Here is a 27,805-nt window from a genome sequence, read left to right on the forward strand (position 1 = left end):
TCTTTGAAACGTTAATATTGTGGCCCAAAGTTGAGCTATTTGTAACGTCAAGGTAATGTTCAATATTCTATTTTTGTAAGTTGGAAGATTTTACTTATGGCAATTTTTGTATAGGAAAACAAGATGCACTACTCAAATTGCTTCTCTTGGGCTCCAGGTAAATTCTCTGAGGTACATATGAATCAAACTCATAAATTAACGTTTCAACCACTGTGACCACCACCATATGTCTTTGTCATTACCCCCTTCAAAACATGTCATACCATGAGGAATAGAGGGACCTCTGTCAGGTGACGGATGAGCAATAATTCTGTTCATATTGATCAGCAAAATATTGCTTATAATAGAATAGACTATCCTAAATTATAACCTGTGGTGTTTTTATTTATTGATTATGAATGTACATATGAAATGTATTATCTTCTGAGAGCTTCCTCTATATGCGAACTGTAGTTGGTAAACTTATACAAAAATATGTTGGCTGTTTTTTTCTGTTTTTTGTGTGCACATGCACAACATTATAGCCTTCATTGACATTACATTCCAGCCTGTCTCTTCATGCCTGGTTTCAGTAACCTTTCATCTGAAGGATTAATGTTGCTCATGTTAAACAGTAAATACTAGAGTCCACCAAACCTACCATAAAATATTCTGAAAATAGACTGGAGGCCATTTGATTTGACAGTGTTAAGAATTTTGTCGCCATGTTTGTGCGAGGGTATTGTGTAGCTGTGTCTTCCTCAGGCACTAACTGGCCTACACACAGCATTGCGATTCTCTCAAACCAACCTCAGAGCAGTGGGAGGAATGTATGTACTGTACTGTGCCTCCTTAGTGTACAGGTCCCAGCAAGCCCTGAACACAGTAGGTACTCTACATCTCAACATGCCCAAGGCAGAAAGCCACATAGGGACGAGTAGCAACAACAAGCAGGTCTGTAACAATTAATCTTACACACAGTCATACTTGTATTCGATCCTTGTTGTATACCATTGGATCATCTTCCAGGTGATCTAATAATAGGAATTGATTAGGGTGCTTTCTTGACAATATTCTACGGTGCAGAGTTATTTATCGAAATAGAACTCATACAACACTAATCAGCACTTGTATTGTGCACCCAGCATGGGTCTACATATGATTGTCCCTTTTTAGTTAGTGGCTGTCTTGTCACACTACACTTCATGAGACTCGGGAGTGGCTGTGCTGTGGTTGACCCCAGGCGGCATCTTATAGCTGCGCAAGCTGCGCGTTCGACGCGCTGCGCATTCGGTGACGAGAATGAATTCAAGAACACATAGGTAGGACAATGGGTGTGTAAACGAAACTGGGGAATCACTTCTTGGAACACGTACTAGATTTGTTAGATCGGGTCAAGTAAGATGTCGAGCCGGACCAGACCTGGCTACTGTCGCCAGGACGTGAACAAAACCACCTGGGAGGTACCGGAGCGGTACAGGGATCTAAAACAGGTGGGGACAGGGGCGTACGGTACAGTCTGGTAAGTGTCGTGGCAACTGGGGTGGGAAGATATGTCAGGCTAACGTTACGTGCTTTGTTGCACTTTGACATAGCTTGGTACAGGGCTCTCCAACACTGTTCCTGGAGAGCTACAGTCCTGTTGTTTTTCACTCTAACCCTAATCTAGCGCACCTGATTTACTGAATGTTTAGTTTTTCGCAGTAGAACAAAACGAGAGAAAAGCTATAGCTTCTCTCGAGTTTCACACAAAAGAGGGCCACTTCCTTGTTTAAGGGACACATTTAATTTCTATCATATCAACCCATTTTGAAATTTCACTGCCTTTGGATTTCTGACTAGCCTCCCTGGTCTTTGCAATAGACCTACACATGTAATGTATGTCTGTAGAATGACAATCTGTATGATACATCCCAAATAAAGCGTGTATTCCTATTACATCAAAAGTGTACATAATCAAAAACGAAGAGAAACAGATGTGCTTTAAATCATTTGCGCATTGCCGTTGTACTCTAGACACAATACCTTTGTGTGGCTCAGCATGAGGTCGTTACATTGTTATCAATGATTAACTCTATGGGCGTATTCAGAGTTGTGTTGGCTGGCTGAATGGTTTTTGCAATTTGGGATCCTTGGGACGCCCTTTAGTTACCCCCATTGAAGTTTATATTTAAAATTGTAAGGGTAAAATGCGCTGCATGGTAAATCCGACGTATGCATTTACGGTGATATGGCCTCTGCAGAAGTCAGGGCATTCACACTTCTTGCGCTTCTCCGAGCAGCACAGAGCTGTTGTGAAGAAGGTTGTCATGATGGTGAGTTTGTGTTTATACACTCCCGCCCTCACCTACATCAACCAATCATGTAATTGCGGAGCAACACTATTGCGCGAGATGCCTGCCAAATGGTTGAACATACGTATCGTTAGGATCGTAAGAAAAGCCATGCGTGAAACAAACGTTTTTAATGAAATATTTTGATATTTATTCTCTCAACATCTTGCCAAGGCATGTTTTGTAGGAGGGGTTAATATGAATTTTAAATAATTTGACACAATTTATATGAATCGGGTCATGCACATATTGACTTTGAAATTAACAAGAGAGAGGTTAAACGTAGGCTAAGTCTGACATAAGCTTATTTCCACACTTTACAATAACTGTTGCAGTGGTCTTAGTCTCCGTATATAGGCTCTTACATAGGCTTTGGGGGTGACCAGTTAAATATACCTGCTGGAGCGCATGCTATGGGTGGGTGCTGCTATAGTGGCCAGTGAGCTGAGGGGCTTTACCTAGCAAAGACTTATAGATGGCCTGAAGCCAGTGGGTTTTGGTGACGAAAATATCGCAGTGGTGGGTAGTATATGGGGCTTTGGTGACAAAACAGATGGCACTGTGATATACTGCATCCAATTTGCTCAGTAGAGTATTGGAGGCTATTTTATAAATTAAATCGCTGAAGTCTAGGATCAGTAGGATAGTCAGTTTTACGAGGGTATGTTTGGCAGCATGAGTGAAGGATGCTTTGTTGTGAAATAGGAAACCGATTCTAGATTTAATTTTGGATTGGAGATGCTTAATGTGAGTCTGGAAGGAGAGTTTATAGTCTAACCAGACACCTAGGTATTTGTAATTGTCCACATATTCTAAGTCAGAACCGTCCAGAGTAGGAATGCTTGACGGGCGGGCATGTGCAGGCAGCGATCTGTTGAAGAGCATGCGTTTTGTTTTACTTGCATTTAAGAGCAGTTGGAGGCCACGGAAGGAGAGTTGTATGGCATTGAATCTCGTCTGGAGGTTAGCTAACAGAGTGTCCAAAGAAGGGCTAGAAGTATACAGAATAGTGTCGTCAGCATAGAGGTGGATCGGAGAATCACCAGCAGCAAGAGCAACATCATTGATGTATACAGAGAAAAGAGTCAGCCCGAGAATTGAACCCTGTGGCACCCCCATAGAGACTGCTAGAGGTAGGGACAACAGGCCCTCCGATTTGACACACTGAACTCTGTCTGAGAAGTAGTTGGTGAACCAGGCGAGGCAGTCATTTGAGAAATCAAGGCTGTTGAGTCTGCCAATAAGAATGTGGTGATTGACAGAGTCGAAAGCTTTGGCCAGGTTGATGAATACGGCTGCATTATCGATGGCGTTATGATATCGTTTAGGACCTTGAGCATGGCTGAGGTGCACCCATTGAACAGGCTAGTAATAAGGGTTGCAACCATTTCGGCAGATAAGTTTAGAAAGAGAGGGTCCAGATTGTCTGTCCGAGCTGATTTGTAGGGGTCCAGATTTTGCAACTCTTTCAGAACATCAGCTATCTGGATTTGGGTGAAGGAGAAATGGGGGCGGTTTGGGCAAGTTGCTGTGGGGGGTGCAGGGCTGTTGACCAGGGTAGGGGTAGCCAGGTGGAAAGCATGGCCAGCCATAGAAAAATGCTTATTGAAATTCTCAATTATCTTGGATTTATCGGTGGTGACAGTGTTTCCTAGCCTCAGTGCAGTGGGCAGCTGGAGGAGGTGCTCTAATTCTCCATGGACTTTACAGTGTCCCAGAACTTTTGGGAGTTTTTGCTACATTATGCAAATGTGCTTTCCTAACTGCCTGTGTATATTGGTTCCTGACTTCCCTGAAAAGTTGCATATCGCAGTGGCTCTTCGATGCTAATGCAGTACGCCACGTTTTTGTGCTGGTCAAGGGCAGTCAGGTCTGGAGTGAACCAAGGGCTATATCTGTTCCTGGTTCAACATTTTTTGAATGGGGCATGCTTATTATGGCGAGGAAAGCACTTTTAAAGATTAACCAAGTCATCCTCTACTGACTGAATGAGGTCAATATCCTTCCAGGATACCCAGGCCAGGTTGATTAGAAAGGCCTGATAGCTGAAGTGTTTTAGCGAGCGTTTGACAGTGATGAGGGGTGGTCGTTTGACCGCAGACCCATTACGGGCGCAGTCAATGAGGCAGTGATCACTGAGATCCTGGTTGAAGACAGCAGAGGTGTATTTAGAGGGCAGGTTGGTCAGGATGATGTCTATGACGGTGCCCGTGTTTACAGATTTGGGTTTGTACCTGGTAGGTTCATTGATACTTTGTGTGAGATTGAGGGCTTCTATCTTCGATTGTAGGACGGCCGGGGTGTTAAGCATGTCCCAGTTTAGGTCACCTAACTGTACGAGCTCTGAAGATAGATGGGGGCCAATCAATTCACATATGGTGTCCAGGGCACAGCTGGGGGCAGAAGGTGGCCTATAACAAGCGGCAACGGTGAGAGACTTGTTTCTGGGAAGGTAGATTTTTAGAAGTAGAAGCTTGAATTGTTTGGGCACAGACCTGGATAGTATGACAGAACTCTGCAGGCTGTCTCTGCAGTAGATTGCAACTCCGCCCCCTTTGGCAGTTCTATCTTGTCTGAAAATTTTATAGTTAGGGATGGAAATTCCAGGATTTTCGGTGGCCTTCCTATGCCAGGATTCAGACACGGCTAGGACATCCGGGTTGTCAGAGTGTGCTAAAGCAGTGAGTAAAACATACTTAGGGAGGAGGCTTCTAATGTTAATATGCATGAAACCAAGGCTTTTACGGTTACAGAAGTCAACAAATGAGAGTGCCTGGGGAATGTGAGTGGAGCTAGGCGCTGCAGGGCCTGGATTAACCTCTACATCACCAGAGGAACAGAGGAGGAGTAGGGTAAGGGTACGGCTAAAGGCTATTAGAGCTGGTCGTCTAGTGCGTTGGGAACAGAGATGAAAAGGAACAGGTTTCTGGGCACGGAAGAATAGATTCAGGGCATAATGTGCAGACAAGGGTATGGTAGGATGTGAATACAGTGGAGGTAAACCTAGGCATTGAGTGACGATGAGAGAGTATATGTATGTATATATATACACAGGACACGACAAGACGAAGACAAAGACGGCTGAACTGCTACGCCATATTGGAAGAATGTTGAAGAACTTATGATCTCCATGCAGCACCACAGCACCATTCGCCTTCGGAAAAGCACCCCTCAGCCTCAGAAGATGCCCTTCTGGAGGCATGCAGCCATAGTCAATTTGCCTACTAGCCAAGTAAAGTGCAGAGCATGTGTAATGCGTGCAACTCATCATTCCAACATATTTGAACATTTAATTCATCCTTCATTCAGTATGTCATCCATACAGTCATTTGTCTGAGTTGCAATAGGAACTAAATCAAAGAGAATAGAACAGTCTTATCCATTTGTTTGTTATCACTTCAAGTAAATGTTTAATTTAGGCATATCCAAATACAAAATAGGCCATCAACTTGGAGGCATTGCCATTCAGGCTATTATTTTGGGTACTGGTGTCTTGCAGAATCATTTTAGAACTCTATTTGTGTTTTATAACTGTTTTTATTACAGGGCTCCGCTTAACAAGAGACCTTAGCTCACAGGCCTCTAATTATAGCCTCCTAATAGATTTTTAACAAAATACTTGAAAAAGCACATGCAGTGGCTGATAGGGACAACAGATCTGGCAATAAGAATAGGCCATGGATAGTTTTGACCATTTGGGGCCCCTTGGTTATTTCGCTCAGGACAGGTTATAGCCAACACTTAATCAATATTTTGTTTTGTCTCATTTATGGTTATAGCCTCTGTGATGGGGTTGTGCAATGCAAATGGCTATAACAAGCCTACACACAGAGTGGAATGCACAATACAACAGTCAAAATGCCTAATATAAGGCCTACAGTCCGTGCTCCCAAATACTAGAAAAAGTGTGATTGATTAGGTTACATGATCACCACAGTAGCCACACACGGCTATAAAAAAATAATTGTGCAATTATATGGCTATTAAATAAGACACAACAGCATGACAGAATAAGCCTAGCCTACAACATTAATATTTTCTATTTTGCCGCCCAGGCAGTTATTCTAGACAAGGCTCTTCTGTGTCTTTCATTCTCAGTCAAGTCATTTGCTGAAGGTCCAAGCATATACTACGCCATCTACTGGTATAACGTTGTTATTTAATGCAGTTCGAAAACAAGCTCAATACTTTTATTTTGGAAATGAAACCGGAAGCTGCAAAGCATCTCTAACGTCTGGGCTAGAGTTGCTTGATTGACTAGCTAACTTCGATTAGCTACGTTCGGTTCGTCCTTTGCAGATGCCACATAAGTATAAAAATATATGTAACCAAGTAAAGGGAGACTTAAAATAAGAATTGAATATGTAAATGTTAATTCATAGTCATAACATAAGGTTTGTAAGTTTACAGATCTAATTTAATGCTTACATTTCATGTTTCACGCATGGCTTTTCCAAACAATTTCCGTATGGATTTTCTTACAATCCTAATGACACATACATTTAACCTCCACATTGTTACATTGCACGTCTCCAGAGGATTCGCAATTGCGTCACACAATCCATAAGGCGCCTCCGACCACATTTTCAGATCAAGCATAAATTGTCTCTTAGTGTAGGGTATGGACTTCCCAAGGATCCCGGATAGTACTAATTCTAGGTGAATGTCAATTTGTAACACATGATCAACTCAGTGTTCCAAAGGTTGCTTTTACACAGGCAATTCTGATATTTTTATCCACTAATTGTTATTTGGACCAATGACGTCAGAACTTCTCACGTCAGATATTTTTCAGATCTGATCCGATTGGTCAAAGACATTAGTAAAGAAGATAACCATCCTCTTTCCTACTTTTGAAAATGGTCAAAGTTAACCGAGGAGAGGCGGAGAGGAGAAGGAAAGTGGATGAAAATGTGCTTGTATGAAATGAGACCTTTTTAAATTAATTTGGTGTCATGATTCGGAAAGGTAAGATAGCTATCAAAAATGACAAGCTACTATGTGGGGAATTGTAGGTGGCTTGTTTCAGCTCATTGTATCATGTTATTGATACCATAACTGAGAGGTTGCACTTTTCTTGCACATTTGATCTTACACAGCCTAGTGCATTTTAGAGTTGAAGAACACCAACTGCAGATACACATGCTTGTTTTTGTGCATCAGAAAAAAACTAAATAAAATGTAGAATCATTTTGACAGGTGACAGGCATATTATTTTACTATTAGCATGCAGTGGGATAATTATATTGTCCCAGTCAGGAGCCCAGGCTTTTGCCATTGATGGTAGAGTTCTCATCTCTGGACTGTGCAATGTTTGGATTGCATTCTGCTTAAGGCACTTGTCTCTCTCTACATTGGTCAGCTACGTTTGTGTCCAGGGTGGGATCCTTTCGATACACTTATGGGGTATGGGCACACAAATGCTCCTAGAGAGAAGGGGGAATACTGAAGCATGCATTGATGACAGTTCTACAGTCTCCATCAGAGGCCCAGGCTTTTTGCATAGATGGTAAAAGCTCTCATTTCTGGACTGTAACATTGTAAGATTGTGCCATCCATGGGACTTGATATACATTGATTGGTAGGTTACACTATATTTAGATACTTAAAATACTGCCTGATACACCTTTGCTAGTTTTCTCCATACTCAATAAATGGTGAAACACTTTGTTATGGTGTTTTTTATTCAAATGTATAAGAATGTCAAAGGACAAAAATAGTACAAAATACAATACAATACATACTGATGATAGACACAAGGAAGCACATTAGATGTGCAGGACAACAGTATGTTGATGGCTGTAGATTCATGATTTGCCTGTTAGCATGGAAATAACTATAAATTAGCAGGGAGCTAATGCGACCATTACAATTAGAGCATGCTAACTCACTCTTACTGCAATAACATACACAAGCACATCCCAGATTGCACCCAGGTACCACACACATATACAGTGGGAAGAACAAGTATTTGATACACTACCGATTTTGCAGGTTTTCCAATTTACAAAGCATGTAGAGGTCTGTAATTTTTATCATAGGTACACTTCAACTGTGAGAGACAGAATCTAAAACAATAATCCAGAAAATCACAATGTATAATTTTAAGTAATTAATTAGCATTTTATGACATAAGTATTTGATCACCTACCAACCAGTAAGAATTCCGGCTCTCACAGACCTGTTCGTTTTTCTTTAAGAAGCCCTCCTGTTCTCCACTCATTGCCTGTATTAACTGCACCTGTTTGAACTCGTTACCTGTATAAAAGACACCTGTCCACACACTCAATCAAACAGACTCCAATCTCTCCACAATGGCCAAGACCAGGGAGCTTGTGTAAGGACATTAGGGATAAAATTGTAGACCTGCACAAGGCTGGGATGGGCTACAGGACAATAGGCAAGCAGCTTGGTGAGAAGACAACAACTGTTGGCTCAATTATTAGAAAATGGAAGAAGTTCAAGATGACGGTCAATCACCCTCGGTTTGGGGCTCCATGTAAGATCTCACCTCGTGGGGCATCAATGATCATGAGGAAGGTGAGGGATCAGCCCAGAACTACACGGCAGGACCTGGTTAATGACCTGAAGAGAGCTGGAACCACAGTCTCAAAGAAAACCATTAGAAACACACTACGCCGTCATGGATTAAAATCCTGCAGCGCACGCAAGGTCCCCCTGCTCAAGCCAGCGCATGTCCAGGCCCGTCTGAAGTTTGCCAATGACCATCTGGATGATCCAGAGGAGGAATGGGAGAAGGTCATGTGGTCCGATGAGACAAAAATAGAGCTTTTTGGTCTAAACTCCACTCGCCGTGTTTGGTGGAAGAAGAAGGATGAGTAAAACCCCAAGAACACCATCCCAACCGTGAAGCATGGAGGTGTAAACATCATTCTTTGGGGATGCTTTCCTGCTAAGGGGACAGGACGACTGTACTGTATTGAGGGGAGGATGGATGGGGCCATGTATCACGTGATCTTGGCCAACAACCTCCTTCCCTCAGTAAGAGCATTGAAGATGGGTCGTGGCTGGGTCTTCCAGCATGACAACGACCTGAAACACACAGCCAGGGCAACTAAGAAGTGGCTCCGTAAGAAGCATCTCAAGGTCCTGGAGTGGCCTAGCCAGTCTCCAGACCTAAACCCAATAGAACATCTTTGGAGGGAGCTGAAAGTCCGTATTGCCCAGCGACAGCCCCGAAACCTGAAGGATCTGGAGAAGGTCAGTATGGAGGAGTGGGCCAAAATCCCTGCTGCAGTGTGTGCAAACCTGGTCAAGAACTACAGGAAATGTATGATCTCTGTAATTGCAAACAAAGGTTTCTGTACCAAATATTAAGTTCTGCTTTTCTGATGTATCAAATACTTATGTCATGCAATAAAATGCAAATTAATTACTTAAAAATCCTACAATGTGATTTTCTGGATTTTTGTTTTAGATTCTGTCTCTCAGTTGAAGTGTACCTATGATAAAAATGACAGACCTCTACATGCTTTGTAAGTAGGAAAACAAATACTTGTTCTCCCCACTGTATATGATCCAAGATGGCGTAGCAGTCAGACGTGTTTGTCTTGTCCAATCTTGTCCCATGTAAATAGTCGGTCTCATCGTTTTTCGTATATATATTTTAATCTCACTTTCCACCTATGATCTAAATATACTTTCCTGCAACCCGCCCCAACCAATGTGGTACGGATCTGCTATTTTTATACATTATAACTGGAACCTCCATCAGGTGCTAACTAGCTACTAGCTAGTAGTCACTGTTAGCCACGGCTAGCGGTCTTCACCTTTAGCTCGGTCAATACCTGCCAGTCTGCACAGCGCAATATTGGACTGCTTTTCTCCACCACATCACTGTATTCCTGCTGCAAGCTCTGGGCCATTACACAGGATCATCGTAGCTAGCTAGCTGCAATCGAGTGGCTTCAACTGACTTAACGCCTCTGTCCTGAAGCAAGCACCAGTTAGACTTGAGCTAGCCTCGAGCTAGGCCCATCTCCCGGCTAGCCGAAGAGGTATGCCTGCTAATTCGTGGGCTACAATACCTCTTTTGCCAATTGGCCTGGACCCTTTATTGCCAACACGAAACCCAGCCGATCCATCACGACTGGTCTGCCAAGGTAATCGTCTGTGGTCTCAACAGGCTTTTCCGTTGCGTTGTCACCGAAGACCCAACTGCTAGCGCCGGCCCGCTAGCTTTCTGAATGCTGTGCCTCCCACTCGCCTAGCATAGTAACGACTACCGAACAGCTCCTGGACTAACCTATTTTTGCTTATTGGACCCTATGATCACTCGGCCACACATGCCTCTCTCTAATGTCAATATGCCTTGTCTTCTGCTGTTTTGTTTAGTTATCGTTTTATTTCACTGTAGTGCCCCTTGTCCCGCTCAACATGCCGCAGATAGCTCTTGTCACACACCCCACACATGGGGAGACCTCACCTGGCTTAGTTGGCGCCTCCAGATATGCAAGCTCTCTCATCGTCACTCAATGCTTAGGTTTACTCCCACTGTACTCACATCCTACCATACCTTGTCTGTACATTATGCCCTGAATCTATCCTACCATGCCCAAAAATCTGCCCCTTTTACTCTCTGTTCCCAACGCACTAGACAACCAGCTCTTATAGCCTTTAGCCGTACCCTTATCCTACTCCTCCTCTGTTCCTCTGGTGATGTAGAGGTTAAGCCTGGCCCTGTAGCCCCCAGCATCACACCTATTCCACAGGTGCTCTCATTTGTTGACTTCTGTAACCGTAAAAACCTTGGTTTCATGCATGTTAACATCAGAAGCCTCCTCCCTAAATTTGTTTTATTCACTGCTTTAGCACACTCTGCCAACCCTGATGTCCTAGCCATGTCTGAATCCTGGCTTAGGAAGGCCACCAAAAATTCTGAAATTTCCATCCCTAACTAAAACATTTTCCGTCAAGATAGAACTGCCAAAGGGGGCGGAGTTGCAATCTACTGCATAGATAGCCTGCAGAGTTCTGTCATACTATCCAGATCTGTGCCCAAATAATTTGAGCTTCTACTTTTAATAATCCACCTTCCCAGAAATAAGTCTCTCACTGTTGCTGCTTGTTATAGATCCCCCTCAGCCCCCAGCTGTGCCCTGGACACCATATGTGAATTGATTGCCCATCTATATCTTCAGAGTTCGTACTGTCAGGTGACCTAAACTGGGATATGTTTAGAACCTCGGCCATCCTACAATCTAAACTAGATGCCCTCAATCTCACACAAATTATCAAGGAACCTAACAGGCACAACCCTAAATCAGTAAACATGGACACCCTCATGGATATCATCCTGACCAACTTTCCCTCTAAATACACCTCTGCTGTTGTTCTTTAAAAGTGCTTTCCTCACCATCTTAAATAAGCATGCCCCATTCAAAAAATGTTGAACCAGGAACAGATATAGCCCTTGGTTCACTCCAGACTTGACTGCCCTTGACCAGCACAAAAACGTGGCGTACTGCATTAGCATCGAATAGCCCCCGCGATATGCAACTTTACAGGGAAGTCAGGAACCAATATACACAGTCATTTAGGAAAGCTGAGGCTAGCTTTTTCAAACAGAAATTTGCATCCTGTAGCACTAATTACAAAAAGTTTTGGGTCACTGTAAAGTCCATGGCGAATTAGAGCACCTCCTCCCAGCTGCCCACTGCACTGAGGCTAAGAAGTACTGTCACCACCGATAAGAGAATCGAGAATTTCAATAAGCATATTTCTACGGCTGTCCACGCATTCCACATGGCTAACCCTACCCCGGTCAACAGCTCTGCATCCACTGCAGCAACTTGCCCAAGCCCCCCCCCCCCCCCCCACTCGCTTATCCTTTAGTTTATCCACACCCAAATCTAGATAGCTGATGTTCTGAAAGAGCTGCAAAATCTGGACCCCTACAAATCAGCTGGACTAGACAATCTGGACCCTCTCTTTCTAAAATGATCTGCCGAAATTGTTGCAACCCCTAATACTCCCTCTTCAAAGGGGGAGACACTCTAGACCCAAACTTTTACAGACCTATATCCATCCTGCCCTGCCTTTCTAAAGTCTTCGAAAGCTAAGTTAACAAACAGATCACCAACCATTTTGAATCCTTATCCACTATGCAATCTGTTTTCCAAGCTGGTCATGCGAGCACCTCAGCCACGCTCAAGGTCCTAAACGATATCATTACCGCCATAGATAAAAGATAGTACTGTGCAGCCATTTTCATCGACCTGGCCAAGGCTTTCAACTCTGTCAATCACCACATTCTTATCGGCAGACTCAACAGCCTTGGTTTCTCAAATGACTGCCTCGCCTGGTTCACCAACTACTTCTCAGACAGAGTTCAGTGTGTCAAATCGGAGGGCCTGTTGTCCGGACCTCTGGCAGTCTCTATAGGGGTGCCACAGGGTTCAATTCTCGGGCCTACTCTTTTCTCTGTATATATCGCTCTTGCTGCTGGTGATTCTCTGATCCACCTCTACGCAGAAGACACCGTTCTGTATACATCTGGCCCTTCCTTGGACACTGTTAACAAACCTCCAAACGAGCTTCAATGCCATACAACACTCCTTCCGTGGCCTCCAACTGCTCTAAAATGCTAGTAAAACTAAATGCATGCTCTTCAACCGATTGCTGCCAGCACCTGCCTGCCCGCCAAGCATCACTACTCTGGACGGTTCTGACTTAGAATATGTGGACAACTACAAATACCTAGGTGTCTGGTTAGACTATAAACTCTCCTTCCATTCTCACATTTAAGCATCTTCAATCCAAAATTAAATCTGGAATCGGCTTCCTATTTCGCAACAAAGCCTCCTTCTCTCATGGTGCCAAACACACCCTCGTAAAATGGACTATCCTACCGATCCTTGACTTCAGCGATGTAATTTACAAAATATCCTCCAACACTCTACTCAGCAAATTGGATGCAGTATATCACAGTGCCGTCCGTTTTGTCACCAAAGCCCCATATACTACCCACCACTGCGACCTGTGTGCTCTCGTTGGCTGGCCCTCGCTACATATTCGTTGCCAAACCCACTGGCTCCAGGTCATCTAAGTCTTTGCTAGGTAAATCCCCGCCTCATCTCAGCTCACTGGTCTCCATAGCAACACCCACCCGTAGCACACGCTCCAGCAGGTATATTCCACTGGGCATCCCGAAAGCCAACACCTCTTTGGCCACCTTTACTTCCTGTTCTCTGCTGCCAATGACTGGAACGAATTGCAAAAATCACTGAAGCTTATATCTCCCTCACTAACTTTAAGCATCAGCTGTCAGAGCAGCTTACCGATCACTGTACCTGTACACAGCTCATTTGTAAATAGCACACCCAACTACCTCATCCCCATATTGTTATTTATTTATTTTGGCTCTTTTGCACCCAAGTATCTCTACTTGCACATCATCTCCTGCACATCCATCACTCCAGTGTTAATGCTAAATTGTAATTATTTCGCCACTATGGCCTAGTTAATGCCTTTCCTCCCTAACCTTACTACATTTGCATACACTGTACATAGATTTTTCTATTGTGTTTTTGACTGTACGTTTCTTTATCCCATGTGTAACTCTGTGTTGTTGTTTTTGTCGCACTGCTTTTCTTTATCTTGGCCAGATCGCAGTTGTAAATGAGAACTTGTTCTCAACTGGCCTACCTGGTTAATTAAAGGTAAAAATAAAAAATATATGTGTGTACAGTGCATTCGGAAAGTACTCAGACCCCTTGACTTTTTCCACATTTTGTTACGTTACAGCCTTATTCTAAAATGGGTTAAAATATATATATATACCTTCAGCAATCTATACACAATAGCCAATAATAACAAAGCAAAAACAGGTTTTTAGAAATACCATATTTACATAAGTATTCAGACCCTTTGGTATGAGACTCGAAATTGAGCTCAGGTTCATTCTGTTTCCATTGATCATCCTTGAGATGTTTCTACAACTTGATTGGAGTCCACCTGTGGTAAATTCAATTGATTGGACATGATTTGGAAAGACACACACCTGTTTATATGAAGGTCTCACAGTTGACAGTGCAGGTCAGAGCAAAAACCAAGCCATGAGATTGAAGGAATTGTCCGTAGAGCTCAGAGACAGGATTGTGTCGAGGCACAGATTTGGGAAAGGGTACCAAAATATGTCTGCAGCATTGAAGGTCCCCAAGAACACAGTGGCCTCAATTATTCTTTTGGAACCATCAAGTTTGGAACCACCAAGACTTTTCCAAGTGCTGGCTGCCCGGCCAAACTGAGCAATCAGGGGAGAAGAGACTTGGTCAGGGAGGTTACCAAGAACCCGATGGTCACTCTTGACAGAATTCTAGAGTTCCTCTGTGGAGATGGGAGAACCTTCCAGAAGGGTGAGGTCTTTATGGTAGAGTAGCCAGACTGAAGCCACTCCTTAGTAAAAGGCACATGACAGCCTGCTTGGAGTTTGACAAAAGCCACCTAAAGACTGACACCATGAGAAACAAGATTCTCTGGTCTGATTAAACCAAGATTGAAGTCTTTGGCCTGAATGCCAAGCGTCACGTCTGGAGGAAACCTAGCACCATTCCTACAGTGAAGCATGGTGGTGGTAGCATCATGCTGTGGGGATGTTTTTCAGCTGCAGGGATTGGGAGACTAGTCAGAATCTGAGCAAAGTACAGAAAGATCCTTGATGAAAACCTGCTCCAAAGTGCTCAGGATCTCAGACTGGGGGCGAAGGTTCACCTTCAAAGCACACAGTCAAGACAACGCAGGAGTGGCTTCGGGACAAGTCTCTGAATGTCCTTGAGTGGCCCAGCCAAGGCCCGGTCTTCAACCTGATCAAACATCTCTGGAGAGACCTGAAAATAGCTGTTAAGCAATGCTCCCCATTCAACCTGACAGAGCTTGAGATGATCTGCAGAGAGGAATAAGAGAAACTCCCCAAATACAGATGTGCCAAGCTTGTAGCTTCATACCCAAGAAGACTTGAGGCTGTAATCACTGTAATCACTGCCAAATGTGCTTAAACAAAGTACTGAGTAAAGGGTCTGTTTTTGCCTTGTCATTATGGGGTATTGTGTGTAGATTGATAAGGGAATACATCTTTTTAATCAATTTTAGAATAAGGTTGTAACAAAATGTGGAAAAAGTCAAGGGGTCTGAATACTTTCCAAACACTGTAGATACATACGCACATCAGGACATGTACATAGCAAATATGACAATAGAATACAGTATTTCAGAACGTGCGATTTCCCCCTATCTGCAAGCATGACCAATGGCATAACACTTTGACATCTGACTTGAACCAACCAATTAGAATACATAAACATGCAATACATATTTCTGCAGTGTCTAGTGGAAATGTACCAACCCTGTTTGTTCTTAATGAAATGTACGTTATGGAAAACATCTCGCACTAAGTCATAGTTATAGAATAATGAATGGATTGGCAAGATTTTGGCACTGTAAACCTTTAAAATGTTAGTAGTTACAATCAATTAAATCACCTAAATGTACTCACATTTAGTATTTGAAACACAAACATTCATTTCCCTACTGCTTTTTCTATAATCCTACAGCCTCTTTCTCATTCTCCATACTTTATACTCCAATGCATTCAATATTATGCATGCCCACCATGGTGTTGGGCAGCTGCTATTTGAGAACTCATCTGGTTTAGAAATCAAACTGGTTCAAACTGAAATCAAACTGATCTTATTGCAGAGCACATTGTACACCTGTTTTATAGAGAAGATTGGTATGCTATATGTGTAGGCTATTCCACATGTATTGGCTAATATGCATATGTCGTTTTTAAACCTCCATTCTAGCATACAGTAACTTATATGACACATATCTTCATCTGCATTATTTTACTTGGGTTTCTATGCAAATTAAATGATTGAATGTTTCTTTAAGCCTTCAGCTAGTTACTTGAAATTAGACAATCATGCCAAAACATTATTCAAAATTGAATTCACTGACAGATAACTAATGAAAAACTAGCTTCCTGAACAGGCACATTGACGTTAAGAGCAAATATGTTTAGAACTGTGTGTTTACAGCTGGCTAGGCTAGTCAACTGTAACATAGGCTAGCTTTCAATAAATTAGCTAAACGGTCAACGGCGTTACCTCTTCATATGATCAAGACCATTCCTATTGCATGCTGCATATTTAAAGTGTACTCGAAAACAGATATTTATATTTTTTCAATCTTTGGGAGTTGACAGCAGATCACGATTTCATGTGAGGCTGTTTACATCTTAGAAGCAGGCCATTGGCTGCCTTCATCACGAGGGGTATGTACGAAAGTTCTGATTTGTTTCAAGTGTAGAAGTTCCCAAATATGAAATATACTATTTTTCTAAGAAAATGTGTAAGAATTAAAGGTGCCAACAAATGTTGTCACATATAAAATAAAAAAAACATGCTCCTCCCTCGACGTAGATCGATCAACTTCACTGTTTTCTGCTTCGGCCCACCACATAATTGAAGCCACGGAAGTTCAAGGCTGACCACAGTCCTGCATGTATTGTTTGCAGAAAACAGAATTCCTCATTATAGTGAATTGAAAATTGGCAATATTCATCTAAGCAATTGTTTTCCCCGAAGACAATCATAGTACCAATAATTGCTTCTAATACACCAGATGTAAGTCATTGATCCAATTATACATTTTTAAAAATCGCACACATAAGTAGTTCTAAGGATAATTTAGTTGATAATAGCAGCCTGCAGTACCCAGGTTGTCCTTCAACTGGAGTTAGCCTGCAACGTCACTTCTTGGAGTAGCTCAAACCGCATTAATTTGGCTTCAAAAGAGTATTTACATAGGAATGAATGGTGTCACATGATCGATGGCTTTGTCTTTCATATATACAGTAACATGTTCTATTACAAAGAAGCATAGAACAATGAGACATATTTCACTGGGTGTATAAAGGATGTATAAATATGAAGCATCTGCTTGGCGTTTCCACTCGGAATGGAACAAGATGGATTTTGGCCAACATTCTGCACATTTTCTCATCGATGAAACATTTTATCTCAATGCAGTTTTCTGTTCCCAAAACCAGAATCTATTATGAACAAAGTGGAGTTTTAAAAATCGCATTGTTTAGGAGTGCAAAGTCGAATTTGGCATTGCTTTCTAGGTTTGAGTGAGAAATAGTGTATTGTAGCCCTGCTACCAACAGATGGCGTTATTATTCCTTACATATTTTGTAATTTTTGTCAATTTCAAAATGAGAAAAGACCTAAGGACTACAGACTAATGGGTTGTTATATTGTGTTAGTCTATTTAAAAATCAAATCACATTTTATTCATCACATGTGTAAACAACAGATGTGGACTAACAGGGAAATGCTTACTTACGTGCCCTTCCCAACAAAGCAGAGAGAAAGAATATAGAGAAATAATAGAAAAGTAAAACACATAATAATTATAAAAAGTAATAATAGATAATAGATACATAGTGAGTAACAATAACTTTCCTATATACAAGGAGTATTAGTACCAAGTCGATGAGCAGGGTTATGAGGTAATTGAAGTAGGTATGTACATATGCATACATGTACATACATGTGAATTGTTAGATACTTCTGCACTGTTGGAGTTAGGAACACAAGCATTTTGCCACACCTGCAATAACACCTGCTAAATATGTGTATGTGACCAATACAATAATTTGATAACTATGATTAAAGTGAAATATATTAAACAGTAGCAGCAGCGTATTCACTGTAATGAGTCAAAGTTAAAGGGTCAATGCAGATAGTCCTGGTAGCTATTTGGTTAGCTATTTATCAGCCTTATGGCTTGGAGTTAGAAGCTGTTCATGTTACCGCTTGCCGTGCGGTAGCTGAGAGAACAGTCTGACTTAGGTGGCGTAAGTCTTCTGACACCGCCTGCTATAGAGGTCCTGGATGGCAGAGAGCTCGGCCCCAGTGATGTACTGGGCTGTCCACACTACTTTCTGTAGCGCCTCGTGGTCGGTTGCCAAGCAGTTGCCATACCAAGCAGTGATGCAGCCAGTCAAGATGCTCTCAATGGTACAGCTGTATAACCTTTTGAGGATCTGTGAGCCTGCCAAATTTGTTCAACCTCCTGAGGGGGAAGAGGCATTGTTGTCCCCTCTTTACGACTGTGTTGGTGTGTTTGGACCATGATAGATCCCGAGTGAATGTGGACACTGAGGAACTTGAAGCCCGCAACCCGCTCCACTACAGTCCTGTTGATGTAAATGGGGGAGTGCTCGGCCTTCCATTTCCTGTAGTCCACAATCAGCTCCTTTGTCTTGCTGATGTTGAGGGAGATGTTGTTGTCCTGGCACCATACTGCCAGGTCTCTGACCTTCCTATAGGCTGTCTCATCGTTGTCGGGAATCGGGCCTACCACCTGTGTGTGATCTGCGGCCACGCTTTCGTGGGTGAACAGAAAGTACAGGAGTGGACTAAGCACACACCCGTGAGGGGCCCCTGTGTTAAGGGTCAGCCTAGTGGATGTGTTGTTGCCTACCCTCACCACCTGTGGACATCCCATCAGGAAGTCCAGGATCAAGTTGCAGAGGGAGATGTTCAGTCCCAAGGTCCTTAGCTTAGTGATGTTTATGGAAACTGAGCTGTAGTCATTGAACAGCATTCTCACGTAGGTGTTCCTTTTGTCCAAGTGGGAAAGGGCAGGGTGGAGTGCAATAGAGATTGCTTCATCTCTGGATCTGTTGGGGAGGTATGCGAATTGGAGTGGGTCCAGGCTTTATGGGATGATGGTGTTGATGTGAGCCATGACCAGCCTTTCAAAACATTTCATGGCTACAGATGCGAGTGCTACAGTGCGATAGACATTTAAACAAGTTACTATGGCGTTGTTGGATACAGGGACTATGGTGGTCTGTTTGAAACATGTAAGACACTTGCCAGCTTGTCGGCGCATGCTCTGAGTATGCGTCCTGGTAATCTGTCTGGCCCTGCGGTCTTGTGAATGGTAACCTGTTTAAAGGTCATACTCACATCGGCTACAGAGAGTGTGATCACACAGTCATCCAGAACAGCTGGTTCTCTCACACATAATTCAGTGTTGCTTGGCTCGACACGAGCATAGAAGGTATTTAGCTAGTCTCTTAGGCTTGTGTCACTGGGCTGCTCATGGCTGGGGTTCCCTTTGTAACCCGTGATAGTTTGCAAGCCCTGCCACATCTGACGAGCATCAATCAGTGTAGTAGAATTCGATATTAGTCCTGTTATGAAGCTTTGCCTGTTTGAAGGTTCGTCGGAGGGCCTAGCAGGATTTCTTATACACGTACAGGTTAGTGTCTCGCTCCTTGAAAGCGGCAGCTCTAACTCAGTGCGGATGTTGCCTGTAATCAATGGCTTCTGGTTGGCATATGTACGTATAGTCACTGTGTGGATGATATTGTCAATGCACTTATTAATGAAGCTGGTGACTGATGTGGTAAACTCCTCAACGCCATCGGATGAGTCCCGGAACATATTCCAGTCTGTGCTAGAGAAAATGTGCTGTAGCTTATCATCTGCTTCATCTGACCATTTCCGTATTCAGCTTTGACTTCTTGTTTGAGTGTTTGCTTGTAAACAGGAATCAGGAGGATCGAGTTATGGTCAGAGGAGGACGAGGGAGAGCTTTGTATGTGTCTCTTTGTGTAGCCTAAAGGTGTTGTAGAGTTTTTTTCACCTCTAGTTGCAAAGGTGACATGCTGGTAGAAATGAGGTAAAACGGTTTTCAGTTTCCCTGCATTAAAATCACCGGCCACTACGACCTTTGCCTCTGAATGAGCATTTTCTTGTTTGCTTATGGCCCTATACAGTGTCCTTGAGTGCGGTCTTAGTGCCAGCATCAGTTTGTGATGGTAAATAAAATATAATGGATAAAAATTATTCGTAAATAGAAGGGTCTACAGCTTATCATGAGGTATTCTAACTCAGGCGAGCAGAACCTCAAGACTTCCTTAATATTAGAGCTTGCACACCAGCTAACAAAGAGACACACACCACTCCCCTTGAGCTTACCTGACGCTGCGGTTCTGTCCTGCCGATGCATAGAAAAACCAGCTAGAATATTATCGATGTCCTTGTTCAGCTAAGTTTCAGAGAAACATAGGATATTACAGTTCTTCAGATCCCGTTGACAGGACAGTCTCGAACAGAGCTCGTGTACATTGACCAATAGAACAGAGCTTGTGTACATTGACCAATAGAACAGAGCTTGTGTACATTGACCAATAGAACAGAGGGTAGAGGTGGATTATTTACTCCCCTCCATAGTTTCATCCGGGTTCCCGCACTTCGACCTCTATACCTCTGTATCTTTCTCTTCAGGTTGTCTGGGATTAGGGCCTGATCCGGGGCTAACAGTATGTCCTGTGCTGCCGACTCGTTGAGGTAGAAATCTTCATCCAAATCGAGGTTAGGGCTGAGCTAAAGCAGTGTTTGTGAGTCAAGGGCGGATCCCGAAAATGGTTCTTCTTACAAAAACATCTGCAAAATCCGAATGGTTTGAGCTACAAACTATTATGACCCATCTATGAGAACCTGAAACTCTTACGGACATGCACTGTTGTTCTCTATGACGCTCACAAGCCACACGAGCCGTTAGAAGGTAAGAAGTTATTCTACATAGAAGATCTTAGGAAATCACAGGACATAGTGTCTATAATACTGTAATAATCTCACAGTTTCTGTCACAAACTCCAAACTCCACACAATTGTCACTGACTAGTTGGATATTAATTTTCCACTAAGCAAACAATTTCAGGCTTTTGCTTGGCAGACCTGTCACGTCTACTCCCGCTCCTCCTCTCTGGCGCTCGTTGTCACCAGTTTACTCATCATTACGCACACCTGCCACCATCGTTACGAGCACCTGCGCTTCATGAGACTCACCTGGACTCCATTACCTTCCTGATTTCCTCCCCTATATCTGTCATTCCCTTTGGTTCTTTCCCCAGGCATTATTGATTCTGTTCCTGTGTTTTATGTTGGTACGCTACTCGTGGTTCAGTTATTATTAAATTCACTCCCTGTACTTGCTTCCTGACTCCTAGCATACGCTACAAGACCTTTTTTGTTTATTGACATTTTTCAATAAAATCCATGAATTTAAATGTTTATGTCAAATAGTTTTGTGTTCTACTTGTAACCCTGGTTGTCCGCAAAAGAAAATGATAAAACAGAAAGTAGAGAATTCCAGCTTTTTCACTGTGGGAGGCCTGGGACCAAGGGAGTTGAAACAGAAATAACCGGATTCCGCGTTTGTATAGGACTCAAAGCTAAAATGTATGTTTTAAATAACTATTTGAGAACCAGAGGACCTTCTACCACTCTTCCTCTCTCCTTCCATCTCACCCTCATCTCCATGTCCATCTCTAGCTCTGCGGTGGACTTCAGGACAGGCACCAAGGTGGCCATCAAGAAGCTCCACAGGCCCTTCCAGTCTGAGCTCTTTGCTAAGAGGGCCTATCGGGAGCTGAGGCTGCTCAAACACATGAAACATGAAAATGTAAGACTTGCAAGCCAAAAGTCCGAAATCAACTCTTATCCCATTTATTGCACTACTTTAGTCCTTAAGGGTTGCAGTCCTCAAGGTTTTTTTGCATCCTGAGTGACACTTAGTAATTGCAAGCAAGTAGCCTAAGTGATTGCCTTGGGTAATCCACTCCACACACAGTCTCTGATTTAAATGGCAAGATGAAAACCAGAGAGGCTCCCGAAGACCAGAGTTATGCAAACCTTCCCTAAAAACACTAGGCTTATTAGCAATATACTGTAAGCTAGGCCTATAGGGTGTTTGTTTCTTACTGTATCTCCCCTCCAACTGCTATGTAACAACCTGATCAAAACCTAATATAAGTTGTTTATTTTTCCTCATTCTCTCTCTGGGGTTAGGTGATTGGCCTTGTGGATGTATTCACTGCTGACCTCTCCTTAGACAGATTCCATGATTTGTGAGTACACTTTTTTTTAAATTTTTTATATTTGGTCACGAACTTCAAGTAAACAAAAATGGAAGTTGGAGACACAATATCCACATTCCATGCCACTGGATGTTTAGCAAAGTCAAAGTTCCATCTTTCCTCTCCATGTTGGTTGGTCATTGCAAAGATATATAGACATTTAGTCTCTCTGACTCTCTCTGTCTCTCTCGCTCTCGCTCAGCTATCTGGTGATGCCTTTCATGGGAACCGATCTGGGGAAGTTGATGAAGTTACAGCAGCTCTCAGAGGACAAAGTACAGTTCCTGGTCTATCAGATGCTGAAAGGACTCAAGGTGTGTCTCAGTCACACACAATCTCATAAATACTTCTATACAGTACATGCATGAATATAAATATGTGTACACTCTGATATTGTATGTTATTGATGGAAGTGCCTGTTGTATTCTTTTATTACAGTATATCCATTCTGCTGGCATAATTCATAGGGTAAGTGAATCTCCTTTTTCCTGTGTGTGTTTGTGTGTGTGTGGCTCCTCAAAATGACCCACTGAATGCTTGTATCTGCAGGACCTCAAACCAGGGAATCTGGCCGTTAATCAGGAATGTGAACTCAAGGTACCCAGTCACACACCCAGTGCTCTGATATCCTATAACATAGCATATGAATTGGATTCATAACATATCATATGAATTGGATTTGTAACATATCATATGACTTGGATTCATAACATACAGTATCATACGAATTGGATTCGTAACATATCATATGAATTGGATTCGTAACATATCATATGAATTGGATTCATAACATACAGTATCATACGAATTGGAGTCGTAACATATCATACGAATTGGAGTCGTAACATATCATACGAATTGGAGTCGTAACATATCATACGAATTGGAGTCGTAACATATCATACGAATTGGAGTCGTAACATATCATACGAATTGGAGTCGTAACATATCATACGAATTGGAGTCGTAACATATCATACGAATTGCACACAAAAAAACAGGGACAACTTTTGGCTCGTGAGCACCACTTTCAAAACTACTGGCTGAAAGAGGGCATCTTTAATAGCCTTCGCACAGACCAACAGACAACATTTCTCTCCGTTGACTTTGTTGTAATGGTTTGATGCCTGAGCACAGTTTTGCAGCAATAATAACTTCCATAGTATTTTGTAGTGTTATAGCTGTTATGATGTAGATACAACGGTATGGTGCAGTCATGAACTGCTATTTTGAAGGATGTTTTACTTATGATTGTGATACATTTGAAGTCTGAAGTTTACATACACCTTAGCCAAATACATTTAAACCCAGTTTTTCACAATTCCTTACATTTAATCCTAGTAAAAAATTCCTTGTCTTAGGTCAGTTAGGATCACCACTTTATTTTAATGTGAAATATCAGAATAATAGTAGAGAGAATGATTTATTTCAGCTTTCATTTCTTTCATCACATTCCCAGTGGGTCAGAAGTTTACATACACTCAATTAGTATTTGGTAGTATTGCCTTTAAATTGTTTAACTTGGGTCCATTCCTCCTGACAGAGCTGGTGTAACTGAGTCCAGTTTGTAGGCCACCTTGCTCGCACACGCTTTTTCAGTTCTGCCCACACATTTTCTATAGGATTAAGGTCAAGGCTTTGTGATGGCCACTCCAATACCTTGACTTTGTTTTCCTTAAGCCATTTTTCCACAACTTTGGAAGTATGCTTGGGGTCATTGTCCATTTGGAAGACCCATTTGCGACCAAGCTTTAACTTCCTGACTGATGTCTTGAGATGTTGCTTCAATATACCCACATCATTTTCCATCCTCATGATGTCATCTATTTTGTGAACTGCACCAGTCCCTCCTGCAGCAAAGCACCCTCACAACATGATGCTGCCACCCCCGTGCTTCACGGTTGGGATGGTGTTCTTCGGCTTGCAAGCTTCCCCTTTTTCCTCCAAACATAACGATGGTCATTATGGCCAAACAGTTGTATTTTTTGTATCATCAGACCAGAGGACATTTCTCCAAAAAGTATGATCTTTGTCCCCATGTGCAGTTGCAAACCGTAGTCTGGCTTTTTTATGGCAGTTTTGGAGCAGTGGCTTCTTCCTTGCTGAGCGGCCTTTCAGGTTATGTCGATATAGGACTCGTTTTACTGTGGATAAAGATACTTTTGTGCCTGTTTCCTCCAGCATCTTCACAATGTCCTTTGCTGCTGATCTGGGATTGATTTGCACTTTTCGCACCAAAGTTCATCTCTAGGAAACAGAATGTGTCTCCTTCCTGAGCGGTATGACGGCTACGTGGTCCCATGGTGTTTATACTTGTGTACTATTATTGTACAGATGAATGTGGTACCTTCATTTGTTTGGAAATGGCTCCCAAGGATGAACCACACTTGTGGAGGTTTACATTTTGTTTTCTGAGGTCTTGGCTGATTTCTTTTGATTTTCCCATGTGTCAAGCAAAGAGGCACTGAGTTAGCCTATCAGAAGCTTCTAAAGCCATGACATAATTTTCTGGAATTTTCCAAGCTGTTTAAAGGCACAGTTAACTTAGTGTATGTAAACTTCTGACCCACTGGAATTGTGATACTGTGAATTATAAGTGAAATAATCTGTCTGTAAACAATTGTTGGAAAAATTACTTGTGTCATGCACAAAGTAGATGTCCTAACCGATTTGCCAAAACTCTAGTTTGTTAACAAGACATTTGTGGAGTGGTTGAAAAACGAGTTTTAATGACTCCAACCAAAGTGTATGTAAACTTCTGACTTCAACTGTATGTGGTTGTTTTACCTACATTGGTTGAATGCAGAGAGCATCATCAGAATGACTAAAATGCTAATGTAATGTCCAGTAATAATAAGAGTGTGTTGTGTCTGTGTCAGATCCTGGACTTTGGGTTGGCGCGGCAGGCGGACAGTGAGATGACAGGCTACGTGGTGACCCGCTGGTACAGAGCCCCTGAGGTTATCCTCAGCTGGATGCACTACACCCAGACTGGTCAGCGGAACACCACCCTAACACTCCTCTTAACTGGTCCAGGATCAGATGTGTTGTTAAGTCGCTTATAGTTTAGGCTAATACTGGAATACAGACAACAGTTCCTGGATCAGCTTTTTAACAAGGCTGTAAATTCATCTGAGTGGTCTACATAGATGACAGAGTCAACTGAATGCATTAAAGCCTATGGAGACTGGTAGATTGTCCACAAGGTAGTGCTCAAGCCTGTATTTTCTGCCTAGTGATGAATGCCCTTCAACATGGTTCTACCAGATTTAAACACCAACCATGTAAATGGAGGTCCTTTCTATCAGTTAACAGTATTCTCTCCCTTTCCTCTCTTCTCAGTGGACATCTGGTCTGTGGGCTGCATCATGGCAGAGATGCTGTCAGGGAAACCACTGTTCAAAGGCAATGACCGTATCCTGATCTGACCTGCCCATGAACCCTCCTATCCACGGTTGCACAATACACATATGAAACTCTATTACTGTGGTTAATGTTGTTTATGTTGGAATCATACTTGCTTCCATTCTTACTTTTCGGTTTGACTGACTAGAACTAGATTATAACCTTATCATGGCCAGGTGGATTTGTTTCACTTTCACACTACTAGACGCAATGTATTTCCCGATGAGGATGTGTTCAGTATGTAGTTTGACCTTTGAACCTTGACCTGTGGAGCACAGACCTGGATCAGCTGACTGAGATCATGAAGGTCACAGGGACACCCACTCAGGAGTTCATCACCAAACTGCAGTCTCAGGATGTGAGTCATGTACTTACATGCCAAACACATACTATAGGTCTACATGCACACAGGCCTTGATTAAATAGGTTGACGTTCTCTTTCTCAGGCTAAAAACTATGTCAAAAGCCTTCCCAAAGTGCAAAAAAAAGACCTCCAGGCACTCTTTTCCACAGTCAACCCACAGGGTAAGACCATCACCATGTCATGTATAGTGGATCTGCAGTATCTCATCGTCATGACTACTGTTCCTATGTCTGCTGTCTGTATCCCTCTGTTTAGATGTGTCCATTCCCTCCTCTTAGGTGTATTGAGACTCTGATGATGCACTTTAAATGAAATTTGACTTGATTCTATATCTCCCTTCCCGTCATCTCCAGCGGTGACAGTTATAGAGCGCATGCTGCTGCTGGACCCAGAGAGCAGGGTGACGGCAGCAGCAGCCCTCGCCCTGCCATACTTCTCAGAGTTCAGGGAGCCAGAAGAGGAGACCGAGGCCCAGCCATACGACCACTCTGTAGACAACTCTGACCTGCCTCTGGAGCAGTGGAAACGTAAGGAGAAGGGGAAGGCTAGGACAGAACCCACGGTGTATTCATTAGGCTCCAAATGGAAGATTATGTACTGAAACAGGGAGGGTTACCCGGACTTGTCCATTCGAAGCGCTCGTTTTCTGTTGCAAAACGTTTTGCTCCTGTGTGTCTTAATGAATATGATCCCAGGACAGAGGTGAGGAGGTGTCAATAGGGACCTGTTTGTTTTCATTGGTTAACATTATAACATTAAACTACTATTTAAGGCATTTTTGAAAGATATCCAGACAAGTTCTGGGGTGGTATGACAGAGTCAGGCCTCTCTGGAATAGGGACTTACTTTTGATGTGTTGCTGATGGATTTTACAACGAGCTACCTCAATATGCATATTTTCACAATTTCCTTCTCTTCCATGAATTTCAATGATAACCTTCTCTATGTAAACACTGTTATGTATCTGTCTTCTCTTTCTCCTTCTGTTTGTTTACAGGTCACACGTTCACAGAGATCCTGTCTTTCCAGCCCATAGTGGTAGAGTCCAGGGAAACCGCACTGTAAGATGAAGCGTCACACAAGGGAAAACAACCCCAACCCCCCCCCCACACCATTTTTACAAGTGTGTCATCCTCTGTTCAATCATCATTCTCAGTCCATTGTGTGTGTGTGTGTGTGTGTGTGTGTGTGTGTGTGTGTGGGGGGGGGGAGGGGGGGGTCCTCCTCTTGTGTGTAGTTTTTCAGCCATTTTCACACCAATGTGTTGTTGCCTCCTGTATAAAGCCCATATTCAACTGAAATTCTAGGATGTTTCCTTGTGTGTGTGTACCTGTGTAGTCTAAACATTTGTCTGTAACCACTACTGATCTTTCCTAAACCTTGTAATTACCTCTTATTGCCTTAAGGAAAGAACAATAGCATACAGCCAAACAACATCTGAAAACCATTTACTAAAGTGTAAGCACAGAAGCAGTTTTCTACCAAGGAATGTTGCGTAAAAAAATATATTTGTTTATTTGCCAATTTACTGTAATTTTTCCTTACACTGGTTGTATTTTTTTATTAAACCCAGTTGTTCAAAAAAAAAAATCCCAGATATGCCACTATGCAAATATCATGCCATTAGGCTACTTACCCCAATATGTAATCAATATAGCTTTTTTTTTTAGATGTATGTAAAAAAATAAAAAATTCAAGTATGTTTTATGATGGGAACATGCAGTGAATGCTCTGCCTGTAATAAAACAAGGCAACAGTAAA

At 42.5% G+C, this 27,805-nt stretch overlaps 1 protein-coding gene across 1 annotated transcript; it reads left to right on the forward strand.

Moving 5' to 3' along the window:
* Positions 1 to 1,187: 1,187 nt before the first annotated feature.
* On the forward strand, positions 1,188 to 27,805 carry LOC139407051 (mitogen-activated protein kinase 12a). The gene is made up of 12 exons (XM_071150366.1): positions 1,188 to 1,501; positions 21,692 to 21,821; positions 22,208 to 22,266; positions 22,478 to 22,589; positions 22,714 to 22,743; positions 22,825 to 22,872; positions 25,155 to 25,269; positions 25,618 to 25,689; positions 25,959 to 26,038; positions 26,127 to 26,205; positions 26,398 to 26,571; positions 27,042 to 27,805. The coding sequence occupies exons 1-12, from the start codon at positions 1,383 to 1,385 to the stop codon at positions 27,107 to 27,109; spliced, it is 1,086 nt and encodes a 361-aa protein (XP_071006467.1). The 5' UTR covers positions 1,188 to 1,382; the 3' UTR covers positions 27,110 to 27,805.

Source organism: Oncorhynchus clarkii, chromosome 1 (genome assembly GCF_045791955.1).
Source record: "Oncorhynchus clarkii lewisi isolate Uvic-CL-2024 chromosome 1, UVic_Ocla_1.0, whole genome shotgun sequence".
Lineage (NCBI taxonomy): Eukaryota > Metazoa > Chordata > Actinopteri > Salmoniformes > Salmonidae > Oncorhynchus > Oncorhynchus clarkii.